The following is a 20,641-nucleotide window of genomic DNA, read 5'->3' on the forward strand; positions in this document are numbered from 1 at the left end:
ATAGTGGCTTCAATCATAAACAGAGTGCAGTTGGCAGCAGTAAATTACTCTAGTGGTATGCTGCCCCTATTTGTGTAGACTACGAGTTCAGCAATTAGTTTATACTTTTAAAAAAAACAAAAAGCAAAGAGGTCATGCACGGCAGTAGTCCTCACAGTAATCTGACAAATGACTACAACATCAGCATCACTTCAGGACCAAGGAGAGTGCACACAGTATAGGTCAGACTTGCCACATAAACAAGATTCAACTTTGTACATCATCACGAGTACCACCCTAGCAACAATTTGACTGCAGTTTGAATAACATTAGCATTATTGCTAGTTTTCTTTCACACTAAGATTAAGATCAGTTTACAGTCACAAATTCACGACAAGACTACCAAATCAACAACTGTACTTCTTTTAACTACCTAGTGTTTACAGCTGGATTAACACTCAAACTACAAAGTCATTTAAAAAAAAAAAAAACAACCTCCAAACAGCAAATTGAATATAAGTTTATGTCCAATTTTAGATGTCTCCCTCCTCATCTCACACTGGTCAACTGGCCAATTACTTGAATCCGGAGGTCAGTGCTTGTTTCATCAACATGTTTAATTACCATAGCGTTTTTTTTTTATATAAAGTAAGGCTTTGTGTTTTTTTGATTTTTTTTTATGTATGATGTATTCTGTCCCCGAGTAGCTTCTCCCTCCACCATCAAGCCAATTGGCTCCTGCTGCGTGTTGCTGGATCAGATGTTTGTCACCAGAGGGCTCACTTTAGCAAAGGAAATGTGCTGGAGGGAGTCGTTTCCAGGCCTCCTCCCCTTCTTCACACAGTCAAGTGTTGTATTCTCATTTCACAAAGGGTGGCGACAAAGCCACGCCGCTGCTGCTGCTACTCCTCACATCAAAACCTCTTTATTCCCTGTGGCACTTGGGTTAATGCTCACAAAAACGCACACCATGGTGGCATCAAGCAGCATGAATCCATCTATGTAATTTGTTTATTCAAGAGATACACGAGAAGATGCACCCACTGTAAATAATATGACACCAGCAGGTTTGAATTAGGATATCCCACTAAACTGATATATTTGTCTTTATGTTTTGTGTTGTAGATGATGTATCATCTTCCCAGATATCTCAATAACTCTATAACAAAGATTCCTGTATAGCATCTATAAATTATATTACAACCAACTTACATCTGACACAGTTTCACAAAAAGTAAAAGCTTTGGTCAAAAGGTCAAAAGGTCAAAATGAGTCAAGGGTTCAATGCCAAACAGTGAAGAAAGAGACACAATACTGTACATTTACATCTTCTTGTTGCTCATACTTTTTAAATTTAATGAAGAAAAAACTGCATTTCCCAAAAAGCTGAAGAATGTTTTCGCCACCTCAGAGCAGAATGAATTGAAATCTTCAATCTCTTGCCGAACTAAGAATGCAATCAGTTTCCATAACCATGTAGCACCTATCGGCACAACAACAATATACACATCAGCACTTCAGTGGCAGTCTGTTTCTTCTAGCAAAACTAATTTCCCTGTATTAGATTATTAGAGGGGTGTTGGCGAGGATAGGCAATTTTAGCCGCATGGCTGCAGGGATGAGTTAATTCAAGAGGACTTTTATTTTTGAAATCACTGTCTACATGCAATGTCCACCATTTAATTCCAGACTGAAATATGTAACTATTGGACTGATAAAGATTAAATCACGTACAAATATTCATAGTGCCACCAAGATGAATCCCACTTACATGGTGATCTTCTGACTTTACATCTAGATCCACTAACCAGTTTTAACTGACATGTCTGGATTGGATTACTTGTTACTGAATGTGGCACAGAAATGTATCTCCAAGTGGTCAAGTGGAGTGGAGTATGGTGTTCAGCGATCCTTCAGGGGGTTCAAGCATAGATCCCATAAGGGAAATCTGGACACAGCATTGTAGGCGGAGCCCAGTTCATTCCAACGAGAGCTGCTCAGTGGTGCATAAAATCAGAAAAGTTGAGAACCACCACCTTAATTTCCTCTTGCTTGTTAATTATCAAAATCAAAACTTCAATTCAGTCAATTTATGATTGAATACCCACTATACTAACATCATTCCCATCATTCTCAGCTGCAGTTGTTGTGTTTAGTGCCAAGTAGCTAATTTTAGTATGCCAAAATTACAGTGGTTTAATGCTCTACCTGGCTACGGCCACCGCGTTGGCATTCTCATTCAGTGTGTAAGCAAAAAAAAGTGAGACTCACTTCAAAGGTAACAAAATCTGCCTTCCAGCACCTTAAAGCTAAAAAAAAAATCCAAGAAAAATCCTACAAATGAGCCCATGGAAAGCTGCATCTCATTGTTTGCACCTGTTTTTTGAGATTTTTCCAAGATTTTTGATCTACTTCTGTTCTTCTTGTTATAGCAGGATTTAAATAAAGGACAACAGTCAGGTATAAATCAACATGTTGTTTCTGTTGCTGGCCATCAAAACACTCGGGCAATGCTGCATGTTTTGTTCAGCAAGTTTATGATGATGGCTCAGATTCGACAGCGCGGCATTAATCAACTTCCCCACTCTTCCGCCTCCTCCAAGCTAATCTCATTTAGTCATTCACTGCTGATGTTCTTTCCACTATCAACAGCTCATAATGAAGAGTCATCGATGCAGCTCAATCTAATCTTCAAGCAATGCCCCGGACATAAATAGAAAAAGAAAATAATGCCTCAAGCAAACTTTTATTTTCTGTCAAAGTCTTGTCATTTTCTTCACCTGGTGAATCCAAATGCCTCGAACACCACCATCGATACGTGCGGCACATCGTTCCTTCGGCTCATTAATCCTTTAATGTGATCTGTTAAGGGAGAGAGAAATGGATGTATGTGATGTACTGAACTCATGCAGAGGCAAAGAGAGGCGTTAATGTTGAAAATGTAACCTTTTAAAAACTGGATTTGATGTTTTAGTGTAGAAAAAAAACATTAAACTTGGTGGGGGGGTGAACCAGGGTTACTTTTATTTTAATTGGGAAAAAAATGATTTCTATACAAAAATGAATGAAGCAAGGCGAAATTGGCCCTTTTTGTTGTATTGATTTAAACATGCAGCACTCTTTAAGTAGCTAAAATCCAACAATAAAAGAAGAGTAAACATTCAACTGTATTCAACAGCAGGTCACAGCTTCAGTAAGCTGCAAGAAAGGATGATCAGATCACAGAGAGTACATTCTTTAGATGAGAGTAATAATCTAAATTTGGCTAAATTTGTCTTAGTCATAAGTGTTTTTTCTTAAAAAAATAATAATAATAATAATTTGCACCTGATTCCAGATCTGCATCAGAGTAAACAGAGATTAACCATCCTGCTGATTAGATATGCAAGTCATAATTTTTGGATAACATGCTGTACATCCTGCTTTGAGTATTTTTTTAAAAATGTACTTTAAAATGCACCATGACCCTGTTATACCAAGGAGTGTCAAACTATAGATGATCTAACTGAAAACATTCAAAAACAAAACAAAGGTGAGGAAAGGAATCAAAGAAAAAGAGAAGAAACCATCTCTCTCAGTCCAGACAGATTGTGCCATATAGTTAACTTGTATCTTCAGTAAAAATTAATAACGCACATGATCCTGGGCAGTGGCCCTGATGTTCCCCAGAAATGTGACTGATAGCAGCAGCTGTTTTCTCTTTTGGGTATTTTCCTCTCTGTTGGAGATTTCCAGTCTGGATACGCAGGGTGAAAAATATGACGGGGTGGAGCATGAATTCAGGGTGGGTGACATCCACGTTGTTGTTGTTGTCCGCCTCCAAGAGAATTTCCTGTGGTGCAGCAGAGCTGGTGGTGACAAGAAAACTGCTGAAAGCTGAAAAATTGACAACCTCTGTGAGATTCAGGTGAGATTTTCCTCCTACATTAAAGCTGTGAATGTATGTGGGCTTCAGACATGTGAGAAAAGAACATCCTTTTATTAGTCCTTTTTTAAAAAAAAAAATATTTTGCTGTTTTATACCTGCATAGGTGTCATTTGCACAAGGAAAGCTGGGGACTTCCCACAATTTTTAAAGGTGTACAATGTTACTATAAATTATTCACATTACTCAGTTTTGTTCTGATGTTTGCAGACATAAACATACACATCTGGCTGGCAGAGTCAAAACCTCTTAGCTTTTACAAACTATTTCTTATATCAAGTCTGCTGTTTCTGTTAAAAGGCCTGTAAAAAGGTGCATAGTGCACATTTAAATGTATGGCATGTTAAAATTCTCCTGACAAATAGCTTGCACTTAGAAATGTTATCCAACAAATAAGATGAAATTTGAAATGATCCATTCTGAACAAGACTAATACATGTGAACTGTAAAATCTGGCACATTTAGCTGAAAATGTCATAATTCTGTTTGAAGCCAGTAACTGAAGATCAGGCAGTTGTTCCCGTTTTTGTTTGAGAAATGTTCTTACATAAATAGTGAAGGTCAGAATTAACCAAACAATGAATTCAAAGCCATTGAATTCAGTAATTTTCAACACAGTTTCTACCCTGTAACCATTAGTTGATATTTACCTATTTGCCTCTCATTTGCTCTCAATCACAGCAGCTTTTAGGGCTGATGCAGGTGCACTTAAATGTCAAATCATTTGTCATTGTCGGACCGAAAACTGCTTAAAATGACTGTCGGAGAACACCTTATCACTCAAGATCTGACGAGAGGTTCGAGTAGCCAGTCTAATAATTCATTACGAATATTGTTGTTTTATAATGCATCTACTGAATTACTCAGTTTAATCCATCCGATCCTTTAATTTTCCAGATGTTAATAATTTCAACTGCCAAAAAAAGATAAAAGGATTTTTGTCCTTTGACATTAGTTCTCAATCTCCAATTATGAAAAGTTTACCTGCTATGTTTGCCAGGAAACATCTAATACTTTATTTCTTCCTATTCATACTGTTTTGATAATTACCAGTGCTGGCACACTTATGATTATGATGAATCTACAGATTATGCAGATGCTGAATATGAAACAAGAATAACTCTGGAGGACTTTTTACAGGCTTTTCCACTTTCTAATTCGTTTACGCACTTCATCTTTTTGTGCACATTTCCTCCACAGAGAAGTTTTACTCTCTGAGATCCAAATTGGATTATCCAACTCTGTGGCTAACACTTAGGTGTAATTTGTTTATCTGACAACGCTAATGAACTTATTTAGCCATAAACCGCAGCGCCTATTATGTAGTAATCATTTCCTCTTTCCTTGCAGAGATCCATGACTGTCAGCCAATAAACAGACAACCAGAACTTTTCAGCTCATTATTGGCGCAGGGAGGCCGAGCAGAAACGTCTCGCGTAACAGCTGGTGGACCTCAGGATTCCCCTCAGGGTTGCGACATGTCAGACGCCGACTCCAAGGCCCTTGAGCAGCTCAGTAAAATCCTGAATGGCTGCAGTGCCGGCCTGCCCTGCAACAACTCGCATCTGATCCTCCACAACTCGAGCGTGGACGGGCTGGAGTTCCTCGATGACGGATCCCCCTGTCTGAGAATATTCATGTCAGTGGTGTACTTCATCGTGGCCACAGCCGGCGTGTTGGGGAACTTGTTAGTGATGTTCCTGCTCTATTCTACTCACACCATCACCACGGGCACCATCAATGTCTTTGTGTTCAACCTGGCTTTGGCCCAGCTGCTCTTCTCCCTCGCTTTGCCGTTCTGGGCCATAGAGTTTATTCTGGACTACAGCTGGCCGTTCGGCTTGGCCACGTGCAAGGCCGTGTCTTTGCTCACCGGGCTCAACGTCTACGCCAGCTGCTTTTTCCTCACGGCTATGAGCGTGACCCGTTACTGCTACGTAGCCACCGCTCTCTCACGCAGTAAGTCCCTCTGCAGTAGCTCCTGGACGTCTCCGGTGGTCACAGCCTCTATCTGGGCGGCGGCGCTGATAGCAGCGACACCCAGGGCCGTTTTCGCTGACCTGATGAGTGTGGGCAGAGACAACGATACAGCGTGCCTGCTCCGGTTCCCGGATGGCACAGCCTGGCTTGGGATAAACCAGCTCCTGCGAGTGGTGCTGGGGTTTCTGCTGCCCTACGCCATCATCACCGTGTCCTACCTGCTCCTTCTCCACTTCCTCTGTCAGCACAAGCTGAGGTGCACTAACTCTCGGAGAAGGGCCGATATCTCAAAGTCCGTAGCCGTGGTGGTCCTTTCGTTCTGCGCCTGCTGGTTCCCGTACAACATCCTCACATTCTGGAGCATCCTGATCCAACTTGACATCGTCGATTACAGCCGCTCGTACTACATCGCTCAGACGTACTTCTTCCCTCTGGCCAACTGCCTGGCCTTCACCAGCAGCTGCTTCAACCCGGTCATCTACTGCCTGGTGAGGAAAGAGTACCGCTCGGCTCTCCACAATGTGCTCTTCAAACTGAGCCTGGCCATCATGTCCAAGATGCCCTACGGCATCAATAATGAGGAGGGGTCAGGGCAGGCCGGGCAGCACGCCATCCCACTCAATGACATGTACAGCCAGACGAGCCAGACTGACACAAGGAGATATGCACCTCTGTCGACGCTGCCAACAGAAGTCTCCACCATCTAACGCCACGCTCGAATTCTCCACACGTATACTTTAGTTTCACGTGACGAGGTGTAATTTTCAGCACATTTACTTCAGATCTCCTGTGAACAAGCTGCATTTGAGGCTTCTGTGGGTCTTGTATTTGACAGTTTCAGCTGTCTGAATTGGCTGTGTGACTTGAGTCTATCACCACAGTGTCCGAAACGTCCCCCGCTACTCCTACTCCTCCTCATCTTCCTCATATTGTTGTATTATTAACACGACATACTGTGCAATAGTTTGATATTGTATAAAACGGATGTAAAAATGTTTATTTCTAATCACTGTACGTCTGGATCGTGGTTGTCTTGTCCAAGTGTGGACACATTTTTGTCGTTTGTTTGAATAGGAATAAATAAAAAAAGCTGTTCCAACACTTCACTTCACTCTACTTATTGTGTTCTTGCACATCACCCAGTCCCATAACAAGTTTGCACAACAAAATGTGCATAAACATAAAATAAATTCCTAAAAAAAAAAGTCATCAGTAATTGAAGGCTGCAACAACTCAGTACATTCTCAGGCAGTGTTGTAAGAGGTAATTTTCTTGCTATAACAACTTTAAGAGTATGTGTAGAATTACACTGTACATATATTCACAGGTTTGTCAACTAATATATATAGATCTGGTAATTCAAATTATCTGCATTTTTTTGATTTGTCGGAATCAAATGAAGTTATCGTGTCTAAATGTAATGCAGTAAATGTAGCAGAATGGAAGTAAACTAAATTGTACTTGAGTAGATGTACTCAGCTTACGTTCCATCACTCTTCGGAATGCAACCGTGCTTTCTTAAACTTTGATGTGCTTAAGAGATTGACATGGGTTGGAGTGCACAGCTGCAAACACAGACACGAGGAATAAAACTGTGCTGTATTTAAAACCTGGCACTTCTGGCTCTGCGCCTGCACGCGGGGCATGTTTAGTTTTGTGACAAACTTCATCCGAGCTGTGATGGAATTTTCCCTCCCAGTCTCTTCTGGAGCCGATTCACCTCTGTGTCTCCTCAGGTTGAGCACTCAGAGCAGCTCTCCTGATAACAACACCCTTTGTCTCCGGGGCAACCGAGGCCGACAGACAGGCTCCTGTTAGATTGAGTCACATGTTGACCTACAGATCACACAACGTGACTCGGGCTTGATGGAGGTAAACACAGTTTCTTCCAATACGGAATAGAATCCTGATATCTGTGCAGCTGAGCGAGGAGTAACCTTATTTGGACACTTAGTAAGTCTCACGGGTCCATTAAGAGTTAAATATTCTCTGTTCAAGAAGTGGTCAGTAAACATTTCAGCATGATATACTCAACAGTCCCCTGAACCTTCTTCAGTGTCGAGTTTACCAGTTCTCAAGAGCGCTTTCATGAGGGTAACTGGAATAGCACTCAGTAGAGCACACGGCCCTCTGTTCTCACTCACAGACACCAGCCACCTAAATGTGCCTGACTTGTTTCATCAAGACACACGCATTGTTCCCTGAGAAATCAATTAAAATAGTTGAAAATGAAACCAACCTCTTGAGAACAAAATCCCTGGATCCGTCCTCTTTATCCAGATCCGCACCAAAAGCTAATGGGGGTCTGTTCTGGGCCGAGACCAGTCCTCCATCTAAATGTGGTGGAAAAAATACTTTGTGTCTTGTTGACAAACCAACCAACAGACAAAAACAATGACACAGGGGGGAAATCATTACCACCTCTATATGTTGTAATTTACTGGACAACACTGATCTCAGAAGTTGAAGACTACATAGAACCAAGTTAGAAGAAATAGGGAAAGGAGGTTAAAGAATAGAGGATACATTCTTGAGATGTACCATTCTGTGTTACTACTGTTTTGGGCAGGAGTTACATCTTAATCATCCTCTCCTGTTGCTTATTCTGCCTCCCAGTTCTCCACAAGATGGTGGTGTTGATCAACTCCTAAAACCCGAACCCATACACATTGACATGGATACACATCCCTCAAGGGTCCTTCTGTAAATCAGTGGATAATTGGATTTGATTGTTTTGAGTCCCGCAATATTCCAATCATAAAGAGATCTAATAACACTCTGATTCTTATCTAAATTATATCTTAATCATAAGCTGCTTCAGTTAACACTTCAGTCACTGGAAGCATGTTAAAGAATAGCCATCATCAGTTATTTTAAATATTCGAAAAAAAATCATAAATAAATAATGAAAGATTTGAATTTGGGGAGCATCACTACTTTACGTCTCTTTTTAACAGTCGGGAATAAAGCCGTTTTAAGAATGCATTCAAGGTATATTTCACATATTTTTGTAACATAGCAGGACCCAACATGTGGCAGAGACTGAGCATAACTGCATTAAAATGATTCATGACTCATGAAAGGAGTGTGATGGGGACTGAGAAGAGGCCCCTTCAGGAGCTGTGAAAGTGACTGTCGCAGGGTGACAGGCAGGTGGTTGTCTGCAGTCCTCTGGCATCACGCAGATCTCTGATGGAGACCAGCTGACACCTCGGTACCCGTTCGGCCGCTCAAGTGGCACGAGGTGATCATGCTTAGCCAGACTGCGATGGGTGACATGAGAGGGACGGACCGTGGTTGGCTAGAGGAGCGCTGTTTCGGTGGCGTATCTGGACTGGATTGGAGCATCTCTTTGGTATTTGTGGGAGAAAGAGCTGTGGAGGCTTGTGGAAGTCAACCATCGTGTGGAGAGCGTTAAAATCGGCAGATTGTGCAGTCGGTGAACTGGGGAGAGCTTGACTGGGTGATATGCAGTTGGTTTGCAGGGGACCTGAGATGGCTGTTGAATATCAAACTGAAATCCTAAACAGTATTTTGTAGTATAAATCCCAGTGACTTAACATCTTCTAGTCAATTTGATAAGTATAAATGGATATTTTTGGCCAGTCGAGGGGCAGCAGAACTAGACCAAAACACAACATCTGGCATTATATCTTGTTCTTATCTAATAAAGTTGATATGTGAATGTGTTAAAACAGCTTCCTGTTTACAAATCCAGCAATTCATGATTTGCACCTTACACCTCCTCCACAGTGACTGACAGACTGAGGGTGTTCTGAGGCTGTTTCTCTTTTCTTTTTTTTCTTTCAGAAATTATGTAAATACCTTACATAGACTAACGTATTTCATCAAACAAAAGCCAGAAGTCAAGGCTATTAAGGGTTTATCCACCCTTGTTATTTTCTATTATGTTATGTGCCCTCCCACCAAGCATAACGTACCATTTCCATTGCTGGAATTGGATCAATTCAACAGTGTATTCGTGCTACTTTCAACACTTTGTTCTTGGATAACTTGTCCTATTTCAGTCACTGCAGGTGTACATGTGCCAAACTGTATCCTAACATACCAGTGCCACAAGATGGCAGCAGCTACATTTGGGGTACCAAAATGGAAGTAAGAAATCTTTCAAAATATAAGCCTTGTGACAGATGAAGGGATTCTGCTAGAGGGCCTTTATTTTGAAACATGATACAGGAGGTTCTGGGTCATTGCTAAGAGCATAATGAAGTAACAAAGAATTGGCGCGGATCGCTGAACTTCCTTTCTTCACATGAAGTGCCTTTAATATCAGCCTGCTTCAAAACAAAAACCTGGCATCATCTTCAGCCCTGGTTACTATTATAGAAAATATATATGTCTGTATTTATATGGATCTTTAATCAAAATAACACTTTACCTGAGTTATTAAATGTCATCAAGGAATTTGATGCAACGCCTTGTGCTTATTAACCATTCTTGCTGTCAATTTATTAATCGCTTTTTGTCTCTTACCTTCCCTTTATTGTGTTATATCGTTGTCTTGTGCATGTAAAAGGTCTTGAAAGTTAAAAAGCCTTCATTAGTCCTGCCTTTAATTTCATGACATCTTGACATCACACTGTCACACTTTTACATGATTTCTGCCTATATTGATTGTAGCATCGAAGCTAACTGGAAACTGAAAACACAACAGACCAAATCGGAAACACTCAGGCGTGTGTGGGCTGACCAATCGGAGCAGACTGGATATTTGTGGGGGGGGGGCCTTAAAGAGACAGGCGCTAAAACAGAGTGTTTCAGACAGAGGGGGAGTACAGTGCTGTTGAAATTGGACAGTCTGAGAAAACAGATGTATCTTTTGAGCATTGATAATGGAACCCTACTCTAGTAGTGACACAAAATGAAATAAAACTTGAATGTTCCCTTTAAAGTAGCTCACTTGAGGTACTTAAAATAAAAGATTGTGAATTAGGGATTTATTAGTTTATTTAAATCACTCGGAAAAATCACCTGAAAAATGAATACATTCCCTTTGTTCAAACAAAACAAATCATATCAATCAAGTATACTTACACTAATAATAATAATTACAAGCGCAATCATACCTACAATAACTACCATTATAAATAAAACTATCAACATTAAACATCCACCATACAACATCAGGGGGACTGGAGGGTATGGCTTATCCATGGGGCATGGCTTATTTCAAAAGAAATGTCAAGTAAATTAAGGTATTACATCCAGTAGGCCCAATTCAAGTCAGAAATCCCACCAACTATATATTTGTGACACAGTAGATCAATTGTGCAGAATAATAGCTGCCAAGAAAAATACTTTGTTATACATCCATTTTAGAAACATAAATATGTTGATAGATGTTAAATACCCTTATTCAAAATATACAAGATATCTCATTTCATTTATTAGGTCCTGCTTTAGCTGCAGCAAAGCGGCAGTTATTCTCCCTTGGGTCGACAAAGGTTCATACATCCTCTAAAATGTCCTGATTCTGTAAACATAAAGCACTTCCCCCAACGGTAGCTTCAATAATCTTCCTCCCCAAGTTTATTACACTGGAGCATTTGTCACGTTTTTCATTTTGGAACAAGAGTAGCAGCTCCTGTTCCCTTTTTATGTAACGAATAATACAAGAGAAGGTGTAAATCCAACTATTTATACGGATGAGATGAGGGCCAGGACTCAACCAAAATAAAAGCACGGTAGTTGCCACTCGTTTTCATGTGCTTTTTGAGTTGTATTTAGAGACTGCGATTGTGATTTTTTTGTTGTTGTTGTTGTTGTAAATTTGAGATTACAAAAGTTGTTGTTACCAAATGTCTTTGTGTTCCTCGCGACACCTGAGAGTCTGACGAATACCCGGAACACAATCAATCTCATCCTGTAGTAATTAAAAGAAGATTCGTATGAATGGAATGGTAACGGCACTTAAATACAACAGGACAATCTTTAGAAACGGCCCTGTGATGGTAAACGTTATATATAAGAAATCCTAAAATAGCAATGAACAAGCAACTGAAAATTAAGCCTGACTTTCACATGTGGTCAGAAAGAAACTTTTTTTTGTTAGCATTGTGTCTTAAATAAATGGAGGAATAAAGTATCCTCTCAGGTTGTGGTATAACGCAGAATAAGAATCCTTAACTCCAACAGAGAAGGGAGACGAGGGCATGATCTCAGAGGTAGCACACTGTACCACTGCAGCTAATACAGAGAGTTTCAAGGATACATGGGTATATCATATATTCTTATGTCTTTTATAAACATTTGTCAGATTACGGATTGCAGCTTCTCCTAAAAATGAAAACAGAAGTGCAGTATAACATTTCAAAATACTGTATTGCAACGCAGGCCAAATAAATAAACGTCAAAAAGAAGATTACTTAAAACTGCAATCCAGTATTGTTGAAAAGCACCACTGCTATTTTGGTTACACAAACCTAGGCGAGATAATCTGAAGAAATTTGTCTCATTAATCCACAGGACAGAAATGTGCTATGCTGGGAAATTATACAGCTCTCATCCCATGAACGCAGTCACACCATAGCACTGTAGTTCCTGGATTGCAGCATTAAGAGTAAATATTATAAGAATCCGTTGTTTTTTTTTTGTTTTGTTTTTTTACCACAAGTTCAACATGCCTGAAGGCCTACCCTTTTGATTTGAATACATTTTACATATAAGAATAAATATACATTAAGCTATTTTATACATTTCTGGTAACATAAACATATAATTTTCTATCATTGATATTTATCTTGAAAGAAAATGTCTTTTTAAAGGCAAGAGGTTAAGATAAATTATATCAACCATGAAATCTGTAATATAAATGAGTCTGACTAACATACAGAGTTAACCAACACACCGCTTATTAATTCATCACCTGACTACAAAAAAAGGACGTTTATTTTACAAATTTTACAAGGTGTTTTTAGTATTGGCGTTATTTTGGGCCCTGTGGCACAGACTGTAAGGCAGTCATATCCTATGCACATATACTACATATCCCTGCTTGGAAACTCTTTATTGTTCGGTTGTTTTCACTGTCTCTCCTCCTTTTGCTCGTCTGTGGTTTCATCTCTCTCAGTACTTTCATGTTGTATAATGCAAAAGGCTGAATGCCAACCCTCTTCTGATTAAAAACGGAAGAGTCAGCAGGTTGTGTTTAAAAAAAAGAGGCCTTCCAGTGAGAAAGCCAAGTCAACAACAGTTTTCTTTTTTGTACATTAGAATAATATCTGACAACATATCGACTTACTCGCCCTCGCATTTTTAAAAAGCACATGCAGAACTGTTGCACATCTATGCTTCAGAAACATTAAACACAACAGATGAGTAATTCACTACTTGCTATAATATGAGTTGTTTCCAGTTGCACATAATGTTTATAATCATAGTTATTAGAATTTATTCATACGGCACTTTTCAAACCAATGTTACAAAGTGCTGTACAACAAAACGTGAAAAGGCAAAAAGGATAAATAACAAAAATGTTGCAGGTCATGACTTTTAGACTTGTCAGGCTGAGGCGTTACAATCTCTCAAAATGTAACTGCATCAGACTAAAGATGAGATCGAGTCCTGCTGTTGCTATCAGAAAAGTCCTGTCTGAGAAGCTACAGCTGTCTGTGTCATCTTTCTGAAATTTCTAATAGCGTATCCATTGTTAAAGACAATGTTAAATCAATACGGTATAGTTTGATTTCTATGAATGAGAGAAGGGGCATTCCAGTGATTTAATAAACTGCATTTCATTAAGTTGGAGGACTTTATTAAAAAAAAAAAAAAGGGTCAAAATTGAAACCGCGGCAGTTCTTAGACCCCATTTAGGCTGCTAATTAACGTGCAAGCTGTATCTGGATGTCCCTCCCTAATGTGAGAAACACACCACATCTGTGAGGGCTCAGGCTCACACTGTGATCAGATCAGTGGCAAAACAGAAAATGCATTACAAAATACTTAACAGCAACGTCTCTTTCATTTCTTACACAACCCAGTTACTCAAGATATGCTGCAGAGCCTCTCGTCTTTCTGTGTCACCTCACAGAAGGAAGAATGCATCTAGTCATGGATGAGATGTTAGCTCGCTAAGCTAGTTCAAATTACAGCTCAGTCGAGAAGGACACCATTAAAGTTTACATCCTGGGCCATTAGGAGCACAAACCTCTCATCCATGAGTAGATATACGCTTACTGCTGCACGGGGCATGATTCCTGTAAGGAGACACTGCTATTGAGTATTCAAAATGTATTACTATGACACCTTGAGCATTATAGAACTATTCAATTCTGCTGTGCTCGAGGGAAAAATCTAAAAGGCTAATATCTCCAAAACTCACACTGAAACAACGTAGATGGATAAATACCTCTACAAATGTATTCTTGATCCTGAAACTCACTGGATGTATTGGATGTGATTATACAGAAACAGATCACATGCTAAAACCAGCCGTAAATGGGGCCTAAGTGCCTGGTATGAGTGAAGCTCCAAAATATGGGATCCTACATTCCCCATAATGCAATTTAGCATCTTTTCAGCCATTCCTGCCTCATTGATGTACATCACTATCGAATGACAAACCCCTAATTTGCAGTAAAGATCAAAGGAATGCCCCTTTAAATCATACATTTTCAAACGATTTTTCTTTCACGTCAGGTCTTTATGAGTCATTAGCATAAGCACTTTGTATCACTGTTTTGAAATGTCATGTATTATTGTTATAATGATTAATATTATTATTACAAAGTGAATAAAACACATTATAATCTTAGATTATTTCCGTGAAGTATTTCCATTATTAAAAAGATTTAGTAACTTTGAGAAATACTCCATCTATACATTGAAAGTCAGGTTTTTTTTTTCTGGCTTCACACTGTGTGCTGGAGGAAAAGGCGACCAGAGAAGAATTTGATTGTGCTTAAAGCAGTTAGTTGATTGTTGGACTTGTTTGGCATCTCTTCTGATGGTATGGCTGTACTATAGAGGATGCAAAAATCATAATGATAACCACCTTTGGAGTGATAATAAGTTTCTAAATGATTTGATCGGAATCAGTCTTTGCTTTGGGCCCTGTATCCGAGGATCATAGTTGATTAAACAACACACTTGTTGTCAGTCACGGGCATCACCATGAGGGGATGTTGTGCTTGTTAAAAGCCTTTTCTACATTTTGTCTGCAGCCGTTTAACTGAGAAGCGGGTGTGCTGCTTGCAGCGGGGAAAATCATGAATCCATCTTCCAATCTTCATCCCCAGTGTTTTACACATCTTCTCACTTCTTCTGATTCAATAAAGAAACTCGTTAGGTTCAGTATTGCCATTTTTTTTGTGGCATTGGCTTATATTTCAGTCAAATTATGCAGAGGATTCACTGCACTCATTGGTCCTCACGCTAATCTGATTGTCAAGTTCTGGTTCAGGCAAAGTTTGAGTATGTGCAAAGTTTTTCTTAAGAACTGGAGTGGTCCTGCTGGATCCACTGCAGAGCTTCTCTTCATGGGTTTTTGTAGGATGATCTGGATCGGTCTTCTTGTTTTACACCCGAGTGACCATCAGGAGTTCTGGTCACATGGGTATTGACAGTCAGGATCCGGGGTGCCCACCATAGACCTGGCTGATAGACTGAAGGGAGAGAAAACAGGTGAAATTACAACTTACTTCAATTTACAGCTTCATGGGGGCTGCATTTAAATAAGCAGTAAGACATCTTGAAGAATAACTTTATTTGCTCTCTTGCAAAGAGTTGGTTGAGAAGATCACCCTTGTGTTTGGATGGAAAACATGTGGCTGGAGCCAGCTACCATTTTTTAGCTTAGCATTAAGAAAGGAGGAAATGTCTGATCTTGCTCTGTCCAAAGGTACCCACAATCTGCAGATCGGTAAACAGAATGTAAAAATGACTGTTATGTGTTATGTGCTGGGATATTTGGCCAGGAGTGACACAACCAGATGACACTTTAAATATTCAAGTCAAGTCAATCAATATATATTTTGGGTAAGTCACTGGTTCAGGGGCCTAATAACAAACTCCTTCTCATCCTCTCTGTCTTGCCCGTCAGGTAATGGTATCACCTCCCTGCACCTACTGATGTAGATGTCCTACAGGGCTAAGAATCTCTGTCTGATGATGCGTTCTGCTCACTGCACCAGCTTTTGCAAGGCCTTGGCGGAGATTCTGCCCTTCAAGACACCCATTATGGTGCAGGTATAGAAAGTATTTAGCACCTTGAGGGGCAGCCTAAAGTCCTTGAGGCATCTGAGGAAGATGCTGGCTTTCTTCTGAGCGAGAGGATCATGGTAAGCCCACTGTAAAGCAGACAATTATCTGAAGTTCTTTTTCTGGTAGTTCTTCCTTGACTTCTTCTCAAAGTCTTTAGAGAGGCTGTTCTCCTCACACCAGTTCCCTAAGTGAGACACCTCCTCTGGGTAGACCCTCTCTTGGTTATCGGAAATCAGGCCGAGCAGGACTTTGTCATCTGCAAATTTGATGATGGTGGTAGAGTCAGACGTTGCAACACAGGCATGATGTACAGCAGGGGGCTCAGGACACATCCGTGGGGAACGCCAACATGAACACTGTGGTTTGGTCACGAGCAAGTAACTCGAAGCCTGGCAAGATAGGTTATTGCATGACCTCATTACCTTGTGAATTCAGCTGCCTCGCAAGTTAAATTCACAGCTGCAAGCCTCCTGGTGTTAACACCTGCGCCGGCTTTAAGACTATTAAGGATGGTGCTTGCTTTCTGATTGTGAAAGGTCCTAATGGACACTAGGAACAGTATCATCCACTTATTTCCCGGAGGTGAAGTGTTGTTGAAGAAAGAATAGACGCCATTTGAACAGGAGCTCAAGGCTGGGCTGACAGGAGCTTGTGAGGGACACAGCATTTCTGCTGTTGCACCAGTTCCTTGGTTTTCCAGAGTCTGCTGTTCCGTTATTACCTTGTGCAAATAGTGTCTTTGCTGGCCAGATGGCTTGGTATGGATATTCCAGTCCCTTCTGTCTCTCTTGTATTTTGGCCTGGTCATCTAGCTTCTTCTGTAGAAACTGTATTGATGGCTAGTAGGATACTGGCAAAGGTATGTGATCCTCTGCCTACTCCTGACACCTAATCCTTCCCCTATTCACATGATTTGCACCGCCAGGTAGGCAAAACGTTTTTCACGTGAATCCAACTGAAATAATTATCTGTCTGTTGTACGTGATTATAGCTATAGTGATGGGTGCAAAAATGTGGTATAAAATAGTGCATAAAAAACAGATTTTTTACCTAACCCTTGCACCTACCTTTGGACTGACCCATGCTTGGTCTGTCCTCCCTGTTTCCAGGCTTTGTGCTAAGCTAAGCAAAGCTCCGCACAGCTACACTGTACAAACCCTGAAAGTTTTTATCAACCTTCCCATCAAACTCTTAGCAAGAAAGCAGATAGCCGTATTTCCCAAAAAGTCAAACGATTCCTTTGTAAATCTCACACACTCGCACACAAAACTTAACAAGACTCTCCCAATCTGAAGGAATAGCATTTCTCAACACTTACTACTTTAATGGGATTCATTAACTGAAACACTCAGTATAATGAGTGTTGTTTTTAGAGCCATGATTAGAGCCAAAAAGGACGATAACTCTGCAGCACATTTAGAGTCTAGCAACGCAGACAGGATTGGGCGTCTGCTCTCATCACACACTTGTATTTGTTTAAGGAAACAATTCCAATCTCACAAGAGACCCAGTGGAGAAATATTTCTATATATGGTCTGGGTTTCAACAAGGCGTTTGTTTGTATTTGCTCTTGATATTGAGAGCTGAAAAAAAAAAGGTGACTGTATTTCAAGGATGGCAAATGCCGTTTCTCCTGAATTATTCTGGCGTAAAGACGACGCACACACACAGAGACACACAGCCTCTTCACCTGCGTCACAATCCAGCCCACATGGTGCATTCATGAAGCTGCAGCCCTGCAGAATAACTGTGACGCTGCTGGTGAGTCACAGCTGAGGTTTTTCAAATCGCGAATGCATTCTATGCTATAACGGCAATTGTATTTTTTTGCGGATAAAAAAATGTCAGCGTCGACGACTTGCTATTCCTTCAGACAAACTACATTGACCTCTGAACATAACTTTAAGCTCCATCCAGCTCTCGGTTTTTATGATCACCACTGTTTTCATTCTCCCTTCAGGCGTGTGCAGTAAATGATGAAATGTTGTTTCAGATGTGACATAAACGAACTTTGGAAAGATGGTAATAGGTGAAGTGCATGACAGCCGCAAACTTTTCCCCCTGCACTGGCTTTGGCAAAGCTTTGGATATGATGTAAGAATGATGCAAACTGTTTTAGGACATGACTGGTTTAGCAAATAGGGATGATAAAAGACGTAGACACAGGCACAAACCTGGTCTGTGAGGATTCGAGGCTTAATATCAGGAATGGCACCCCCTCTCAGCTCATCTTCCACAGCCATGAGTCTGACAACAGGGAAATAGAAACAAACATACCGGTTGACAAAAATAGAATAATGAAGCCGGTGTTCTTGAAATTTACTGTAGGATTATGTGGCCATATGATGATATTAAGGTCTTGACATGTTCTGGGTACATTCAGCTATCCTCAGAGCCTCCTGAAGCTGAATCCGAGCTGCCTGCAGAAAAGTCAGGCAGTTCAAATTCAGCTGTTCAGATACATTACTTGTGAAATGAGTGTTTGCTGGATAGAAATGTGTGCACCCATCTTCTGTTCCATTAAAACATTTCCGTCAAATTAATTTCCCTTAGTAGCTGCAGTCAGAATTAATCTTGCCTGGTTTCCTTTTTCCTCCTAAAACCAATTCTCATGAATAACCTCATTAAGTGTTTCATATTAAGTATGAGCCTATTGTGTGTATTTTTTTTCTTTCTTTTTGCCATTAGTTGTGACATTTAAATGAGCTGCAATCAAAGGAATAGTTCCACATTTTAGGAAATACACTTATTTGCTTTCTCTTGGAGATCAGACGATCAATATGCCTGCAATGTTTCTGTATCAAAAGGTACCCTGTGCAGTTTTTGACCACAACTTTCATATTCTACTGACACTGGACAACAGCCATGTTTTGACTCAAATGTCGTTCAGTATGCAGATTAAGATTCTACTTAATGTGTGTTTCCATCAACTACCGTTATGTAAATATAGAGATAAATAGTTGGTGTTTCAAATTCTTCAGTAAAGTGCAATTAAACCATTGCAGAAGAAGAGGGTTTAATGAGATGACGTAACTGAAATAGCATAGGTCAGGTCCCAAAATGGTGGTAAAATGTAAAAGTTAATGGAATCATGGTAATTATTCCAGATGCATTATGTTCTGGGGTTTCCCCTCTGTACATCCGTCCTTTTCGTGTGATTAGATTTTGGTGATCAGAGCTTCAAGGTCACTGTGATCTCACAAAACACATCTTTGGCCATTTCTCGAATGATCAAATGATAAGTACAACCAAATTTGACACAATTTTTAATTGGATAAAATGATGAAGTAATGACATTTTACATCCAAAAAGGTCAAAGCTCAACTTCACTGTGACATCATAATGTTCAGGTTTTCTTTTTAAATTACTGTGGAAGGTTGCAGTTTCCTCATCACTCCACACAGTTCATGTTTTCATCCGATGCTTTTCTTTTCTTCTCTTGTCTCTTTAGAGAAGCAAAGCTCGGGACACATTTAATCTCATGTAAGTCATGATTCACCATCTCGTTGCCTTTTACTGCATTTTGCTTGTACTTACACACCATTTTTTTCACCTCACTCAAGCATAAAGCTGCTTTGTGGGGGTTTTGAGGGGTTTTTCATTTTTTTTTTGTTTGTTTGCATTTTCTCAGTTTTTTTACACGATACACAAATCAAAAATATACATCAAAATGGGCGGGGGGTGTTGGAAACACACAGTGGTGATGCACTTAAATGCATTGACTTGGGTCGTAACACAATACATTTTCATGTCAATATAAAGTGTGTTTGCTTACAAGATAACTCCACAGGGCACCTTTAGTTATGGAGCTAAAGCTGGGGAATGATTAGCTTACCTTAGCATGAAGACTATGCTAACTGCTCCAGCACAGATGATCGTTTAATTCTCAACAAGAAAGCAAATCGGTGTGTTGCCAAAACTGTTGTTTCTCAGTGGATAACTTCAACTTTTACCTAAGTATATTTTGTTTATTGGATTACTGGTCCCCACTTTTAACCACCTTCCCTTTGCATGAACTTGCCCAGTAGCTGCGTTCAGCTACTTTTATGAATCTTTTTGTTGTCGCACTCAAACACTGGCTCTCACATGAGTGTGTGTAGCAGCGACAGACCGTGATAAAGGGCATACAGTTAATTAAAAATATAATGTATTTGTAGTTTTACTGAGAAGCTTCTTTTGTTATTGTTATGATTCATTTACTTGGTGGCAACATTTGTGTGACAAATTCAATGCAATAGAGAAAGCCAAAAAAAGTAACTGGCACAGCCTCATTTCTGCCAGCTGTGGTTCGACCTGAACACAAATCACCTGTTGATGATGCCTTTGATTTGAGAGTCTTTCTCCAACTGCTGCTGCTTTAGACGTCGCTCGCTGTCTTCCAGCCGGTTCTGATACTGCATTAGGATCTTGTTTGTCTGCTGCTCCTGCGACATGAGTCTCTGCTCGTATTCCTCAAGCTTACGATGAGACATCTTCAGCCGCTCCTTCAAGGAGTGGATCTCTTCTTCGTACTCTTTGACCTGAAATCAAAATAAA

At 40.1% G+C, this 20,641-nt stretch overlaps 2 protein-coding genes across 14 annotated transcripts in view; one reads left to right on the forward strand and one right to left on the reverse strand.

Moving 5' to 3' along the window:
• Positions 1-20,641, forward strand: part of LOC119016610 (relaxin-3 receptor 1-like) — a 68,525-nt gene that overhangs the window by 42,516 nt on the left and 5,368 nt on the right. For 3 of the 7 annotated variants that reach the window (XM_037092583.1, XM_037092581.1, XM_037092584.1), the window contains 2 exons: positions 3,804-3,886; positions 5,255-6,988. The exons of 1 other annotated variant lie outside the window; for it this stretch is intronic. In XM_037092583.1, coding sequence (XP_036948478.1) covers positions 5,383-6,591 — 1,209 coding nt within the window. In that variant the 5' untranslated portion in view covers positions 3,804-3,886; positions 5,255-5,382 and the 3' untranslated portion in view covers positions 6,592-6,988. Of the gene's footprint in view, positions 1-3,803; positions 3,887-5,254; positions 6,989-16,035; positions 16,183-19,556; positions 19,589-20,641 lie in introns of those variants that run through there. 3 more of the 7 variants (XR_005074209.1, XR_005074208.1, XM_037092582.1) reach the window with 3 other exon arrangements.
• Positions 10,443-20,641, reverse strand: part of LOC119016608 (ras/Rap GTPase-activating protein SynGAP-like) — a 52,508-nt gene continuing 42,309 nt past the window's right edge. For 6 of the 7 annotated variants that reach the window (XM_037092574.1, XM_037092578.1, XM_037092573.1 and 3 more), the window contains 3 exons: positions 20,414-20,625; positions 18,280-18,352; positions 10,443-15,507 (listed from right to left, as the gene is read on the reverse strand). In XM_037092574.1, coding sequence (XP_036948469.1) covers positions 15,469-15,507; positions 18,280-18,352; positions 20,414-20,625 — 324 coding nt within the window. In that variant the 3' untranslated portion in view covers positions 10,443-15,468. The remainder of the gene's footprint in view (positions 15,508-18,279; positions 18,353-20,413; positions 20,626-20,641) is intronic. The other variant, XM_037092576.1, reaches the window with a different exon arrangement.

This window comes from Acanthopagrus latus, chromosome 3, assembly GCF_904848185.1.
Source record: "Acanthopagrus latus isolate v.2019 chromosome 3, fAcaLat1.1, whole genome shotgun sequence".
In the NCBI taxonomy this organism is placed as follows: domain Eukaryota; kingdom Metazoa; phylum Chordata; class Actinopteri; order Spariformes; family Sparidae; genus Acanthopagrus; species Acanthopagrus latus.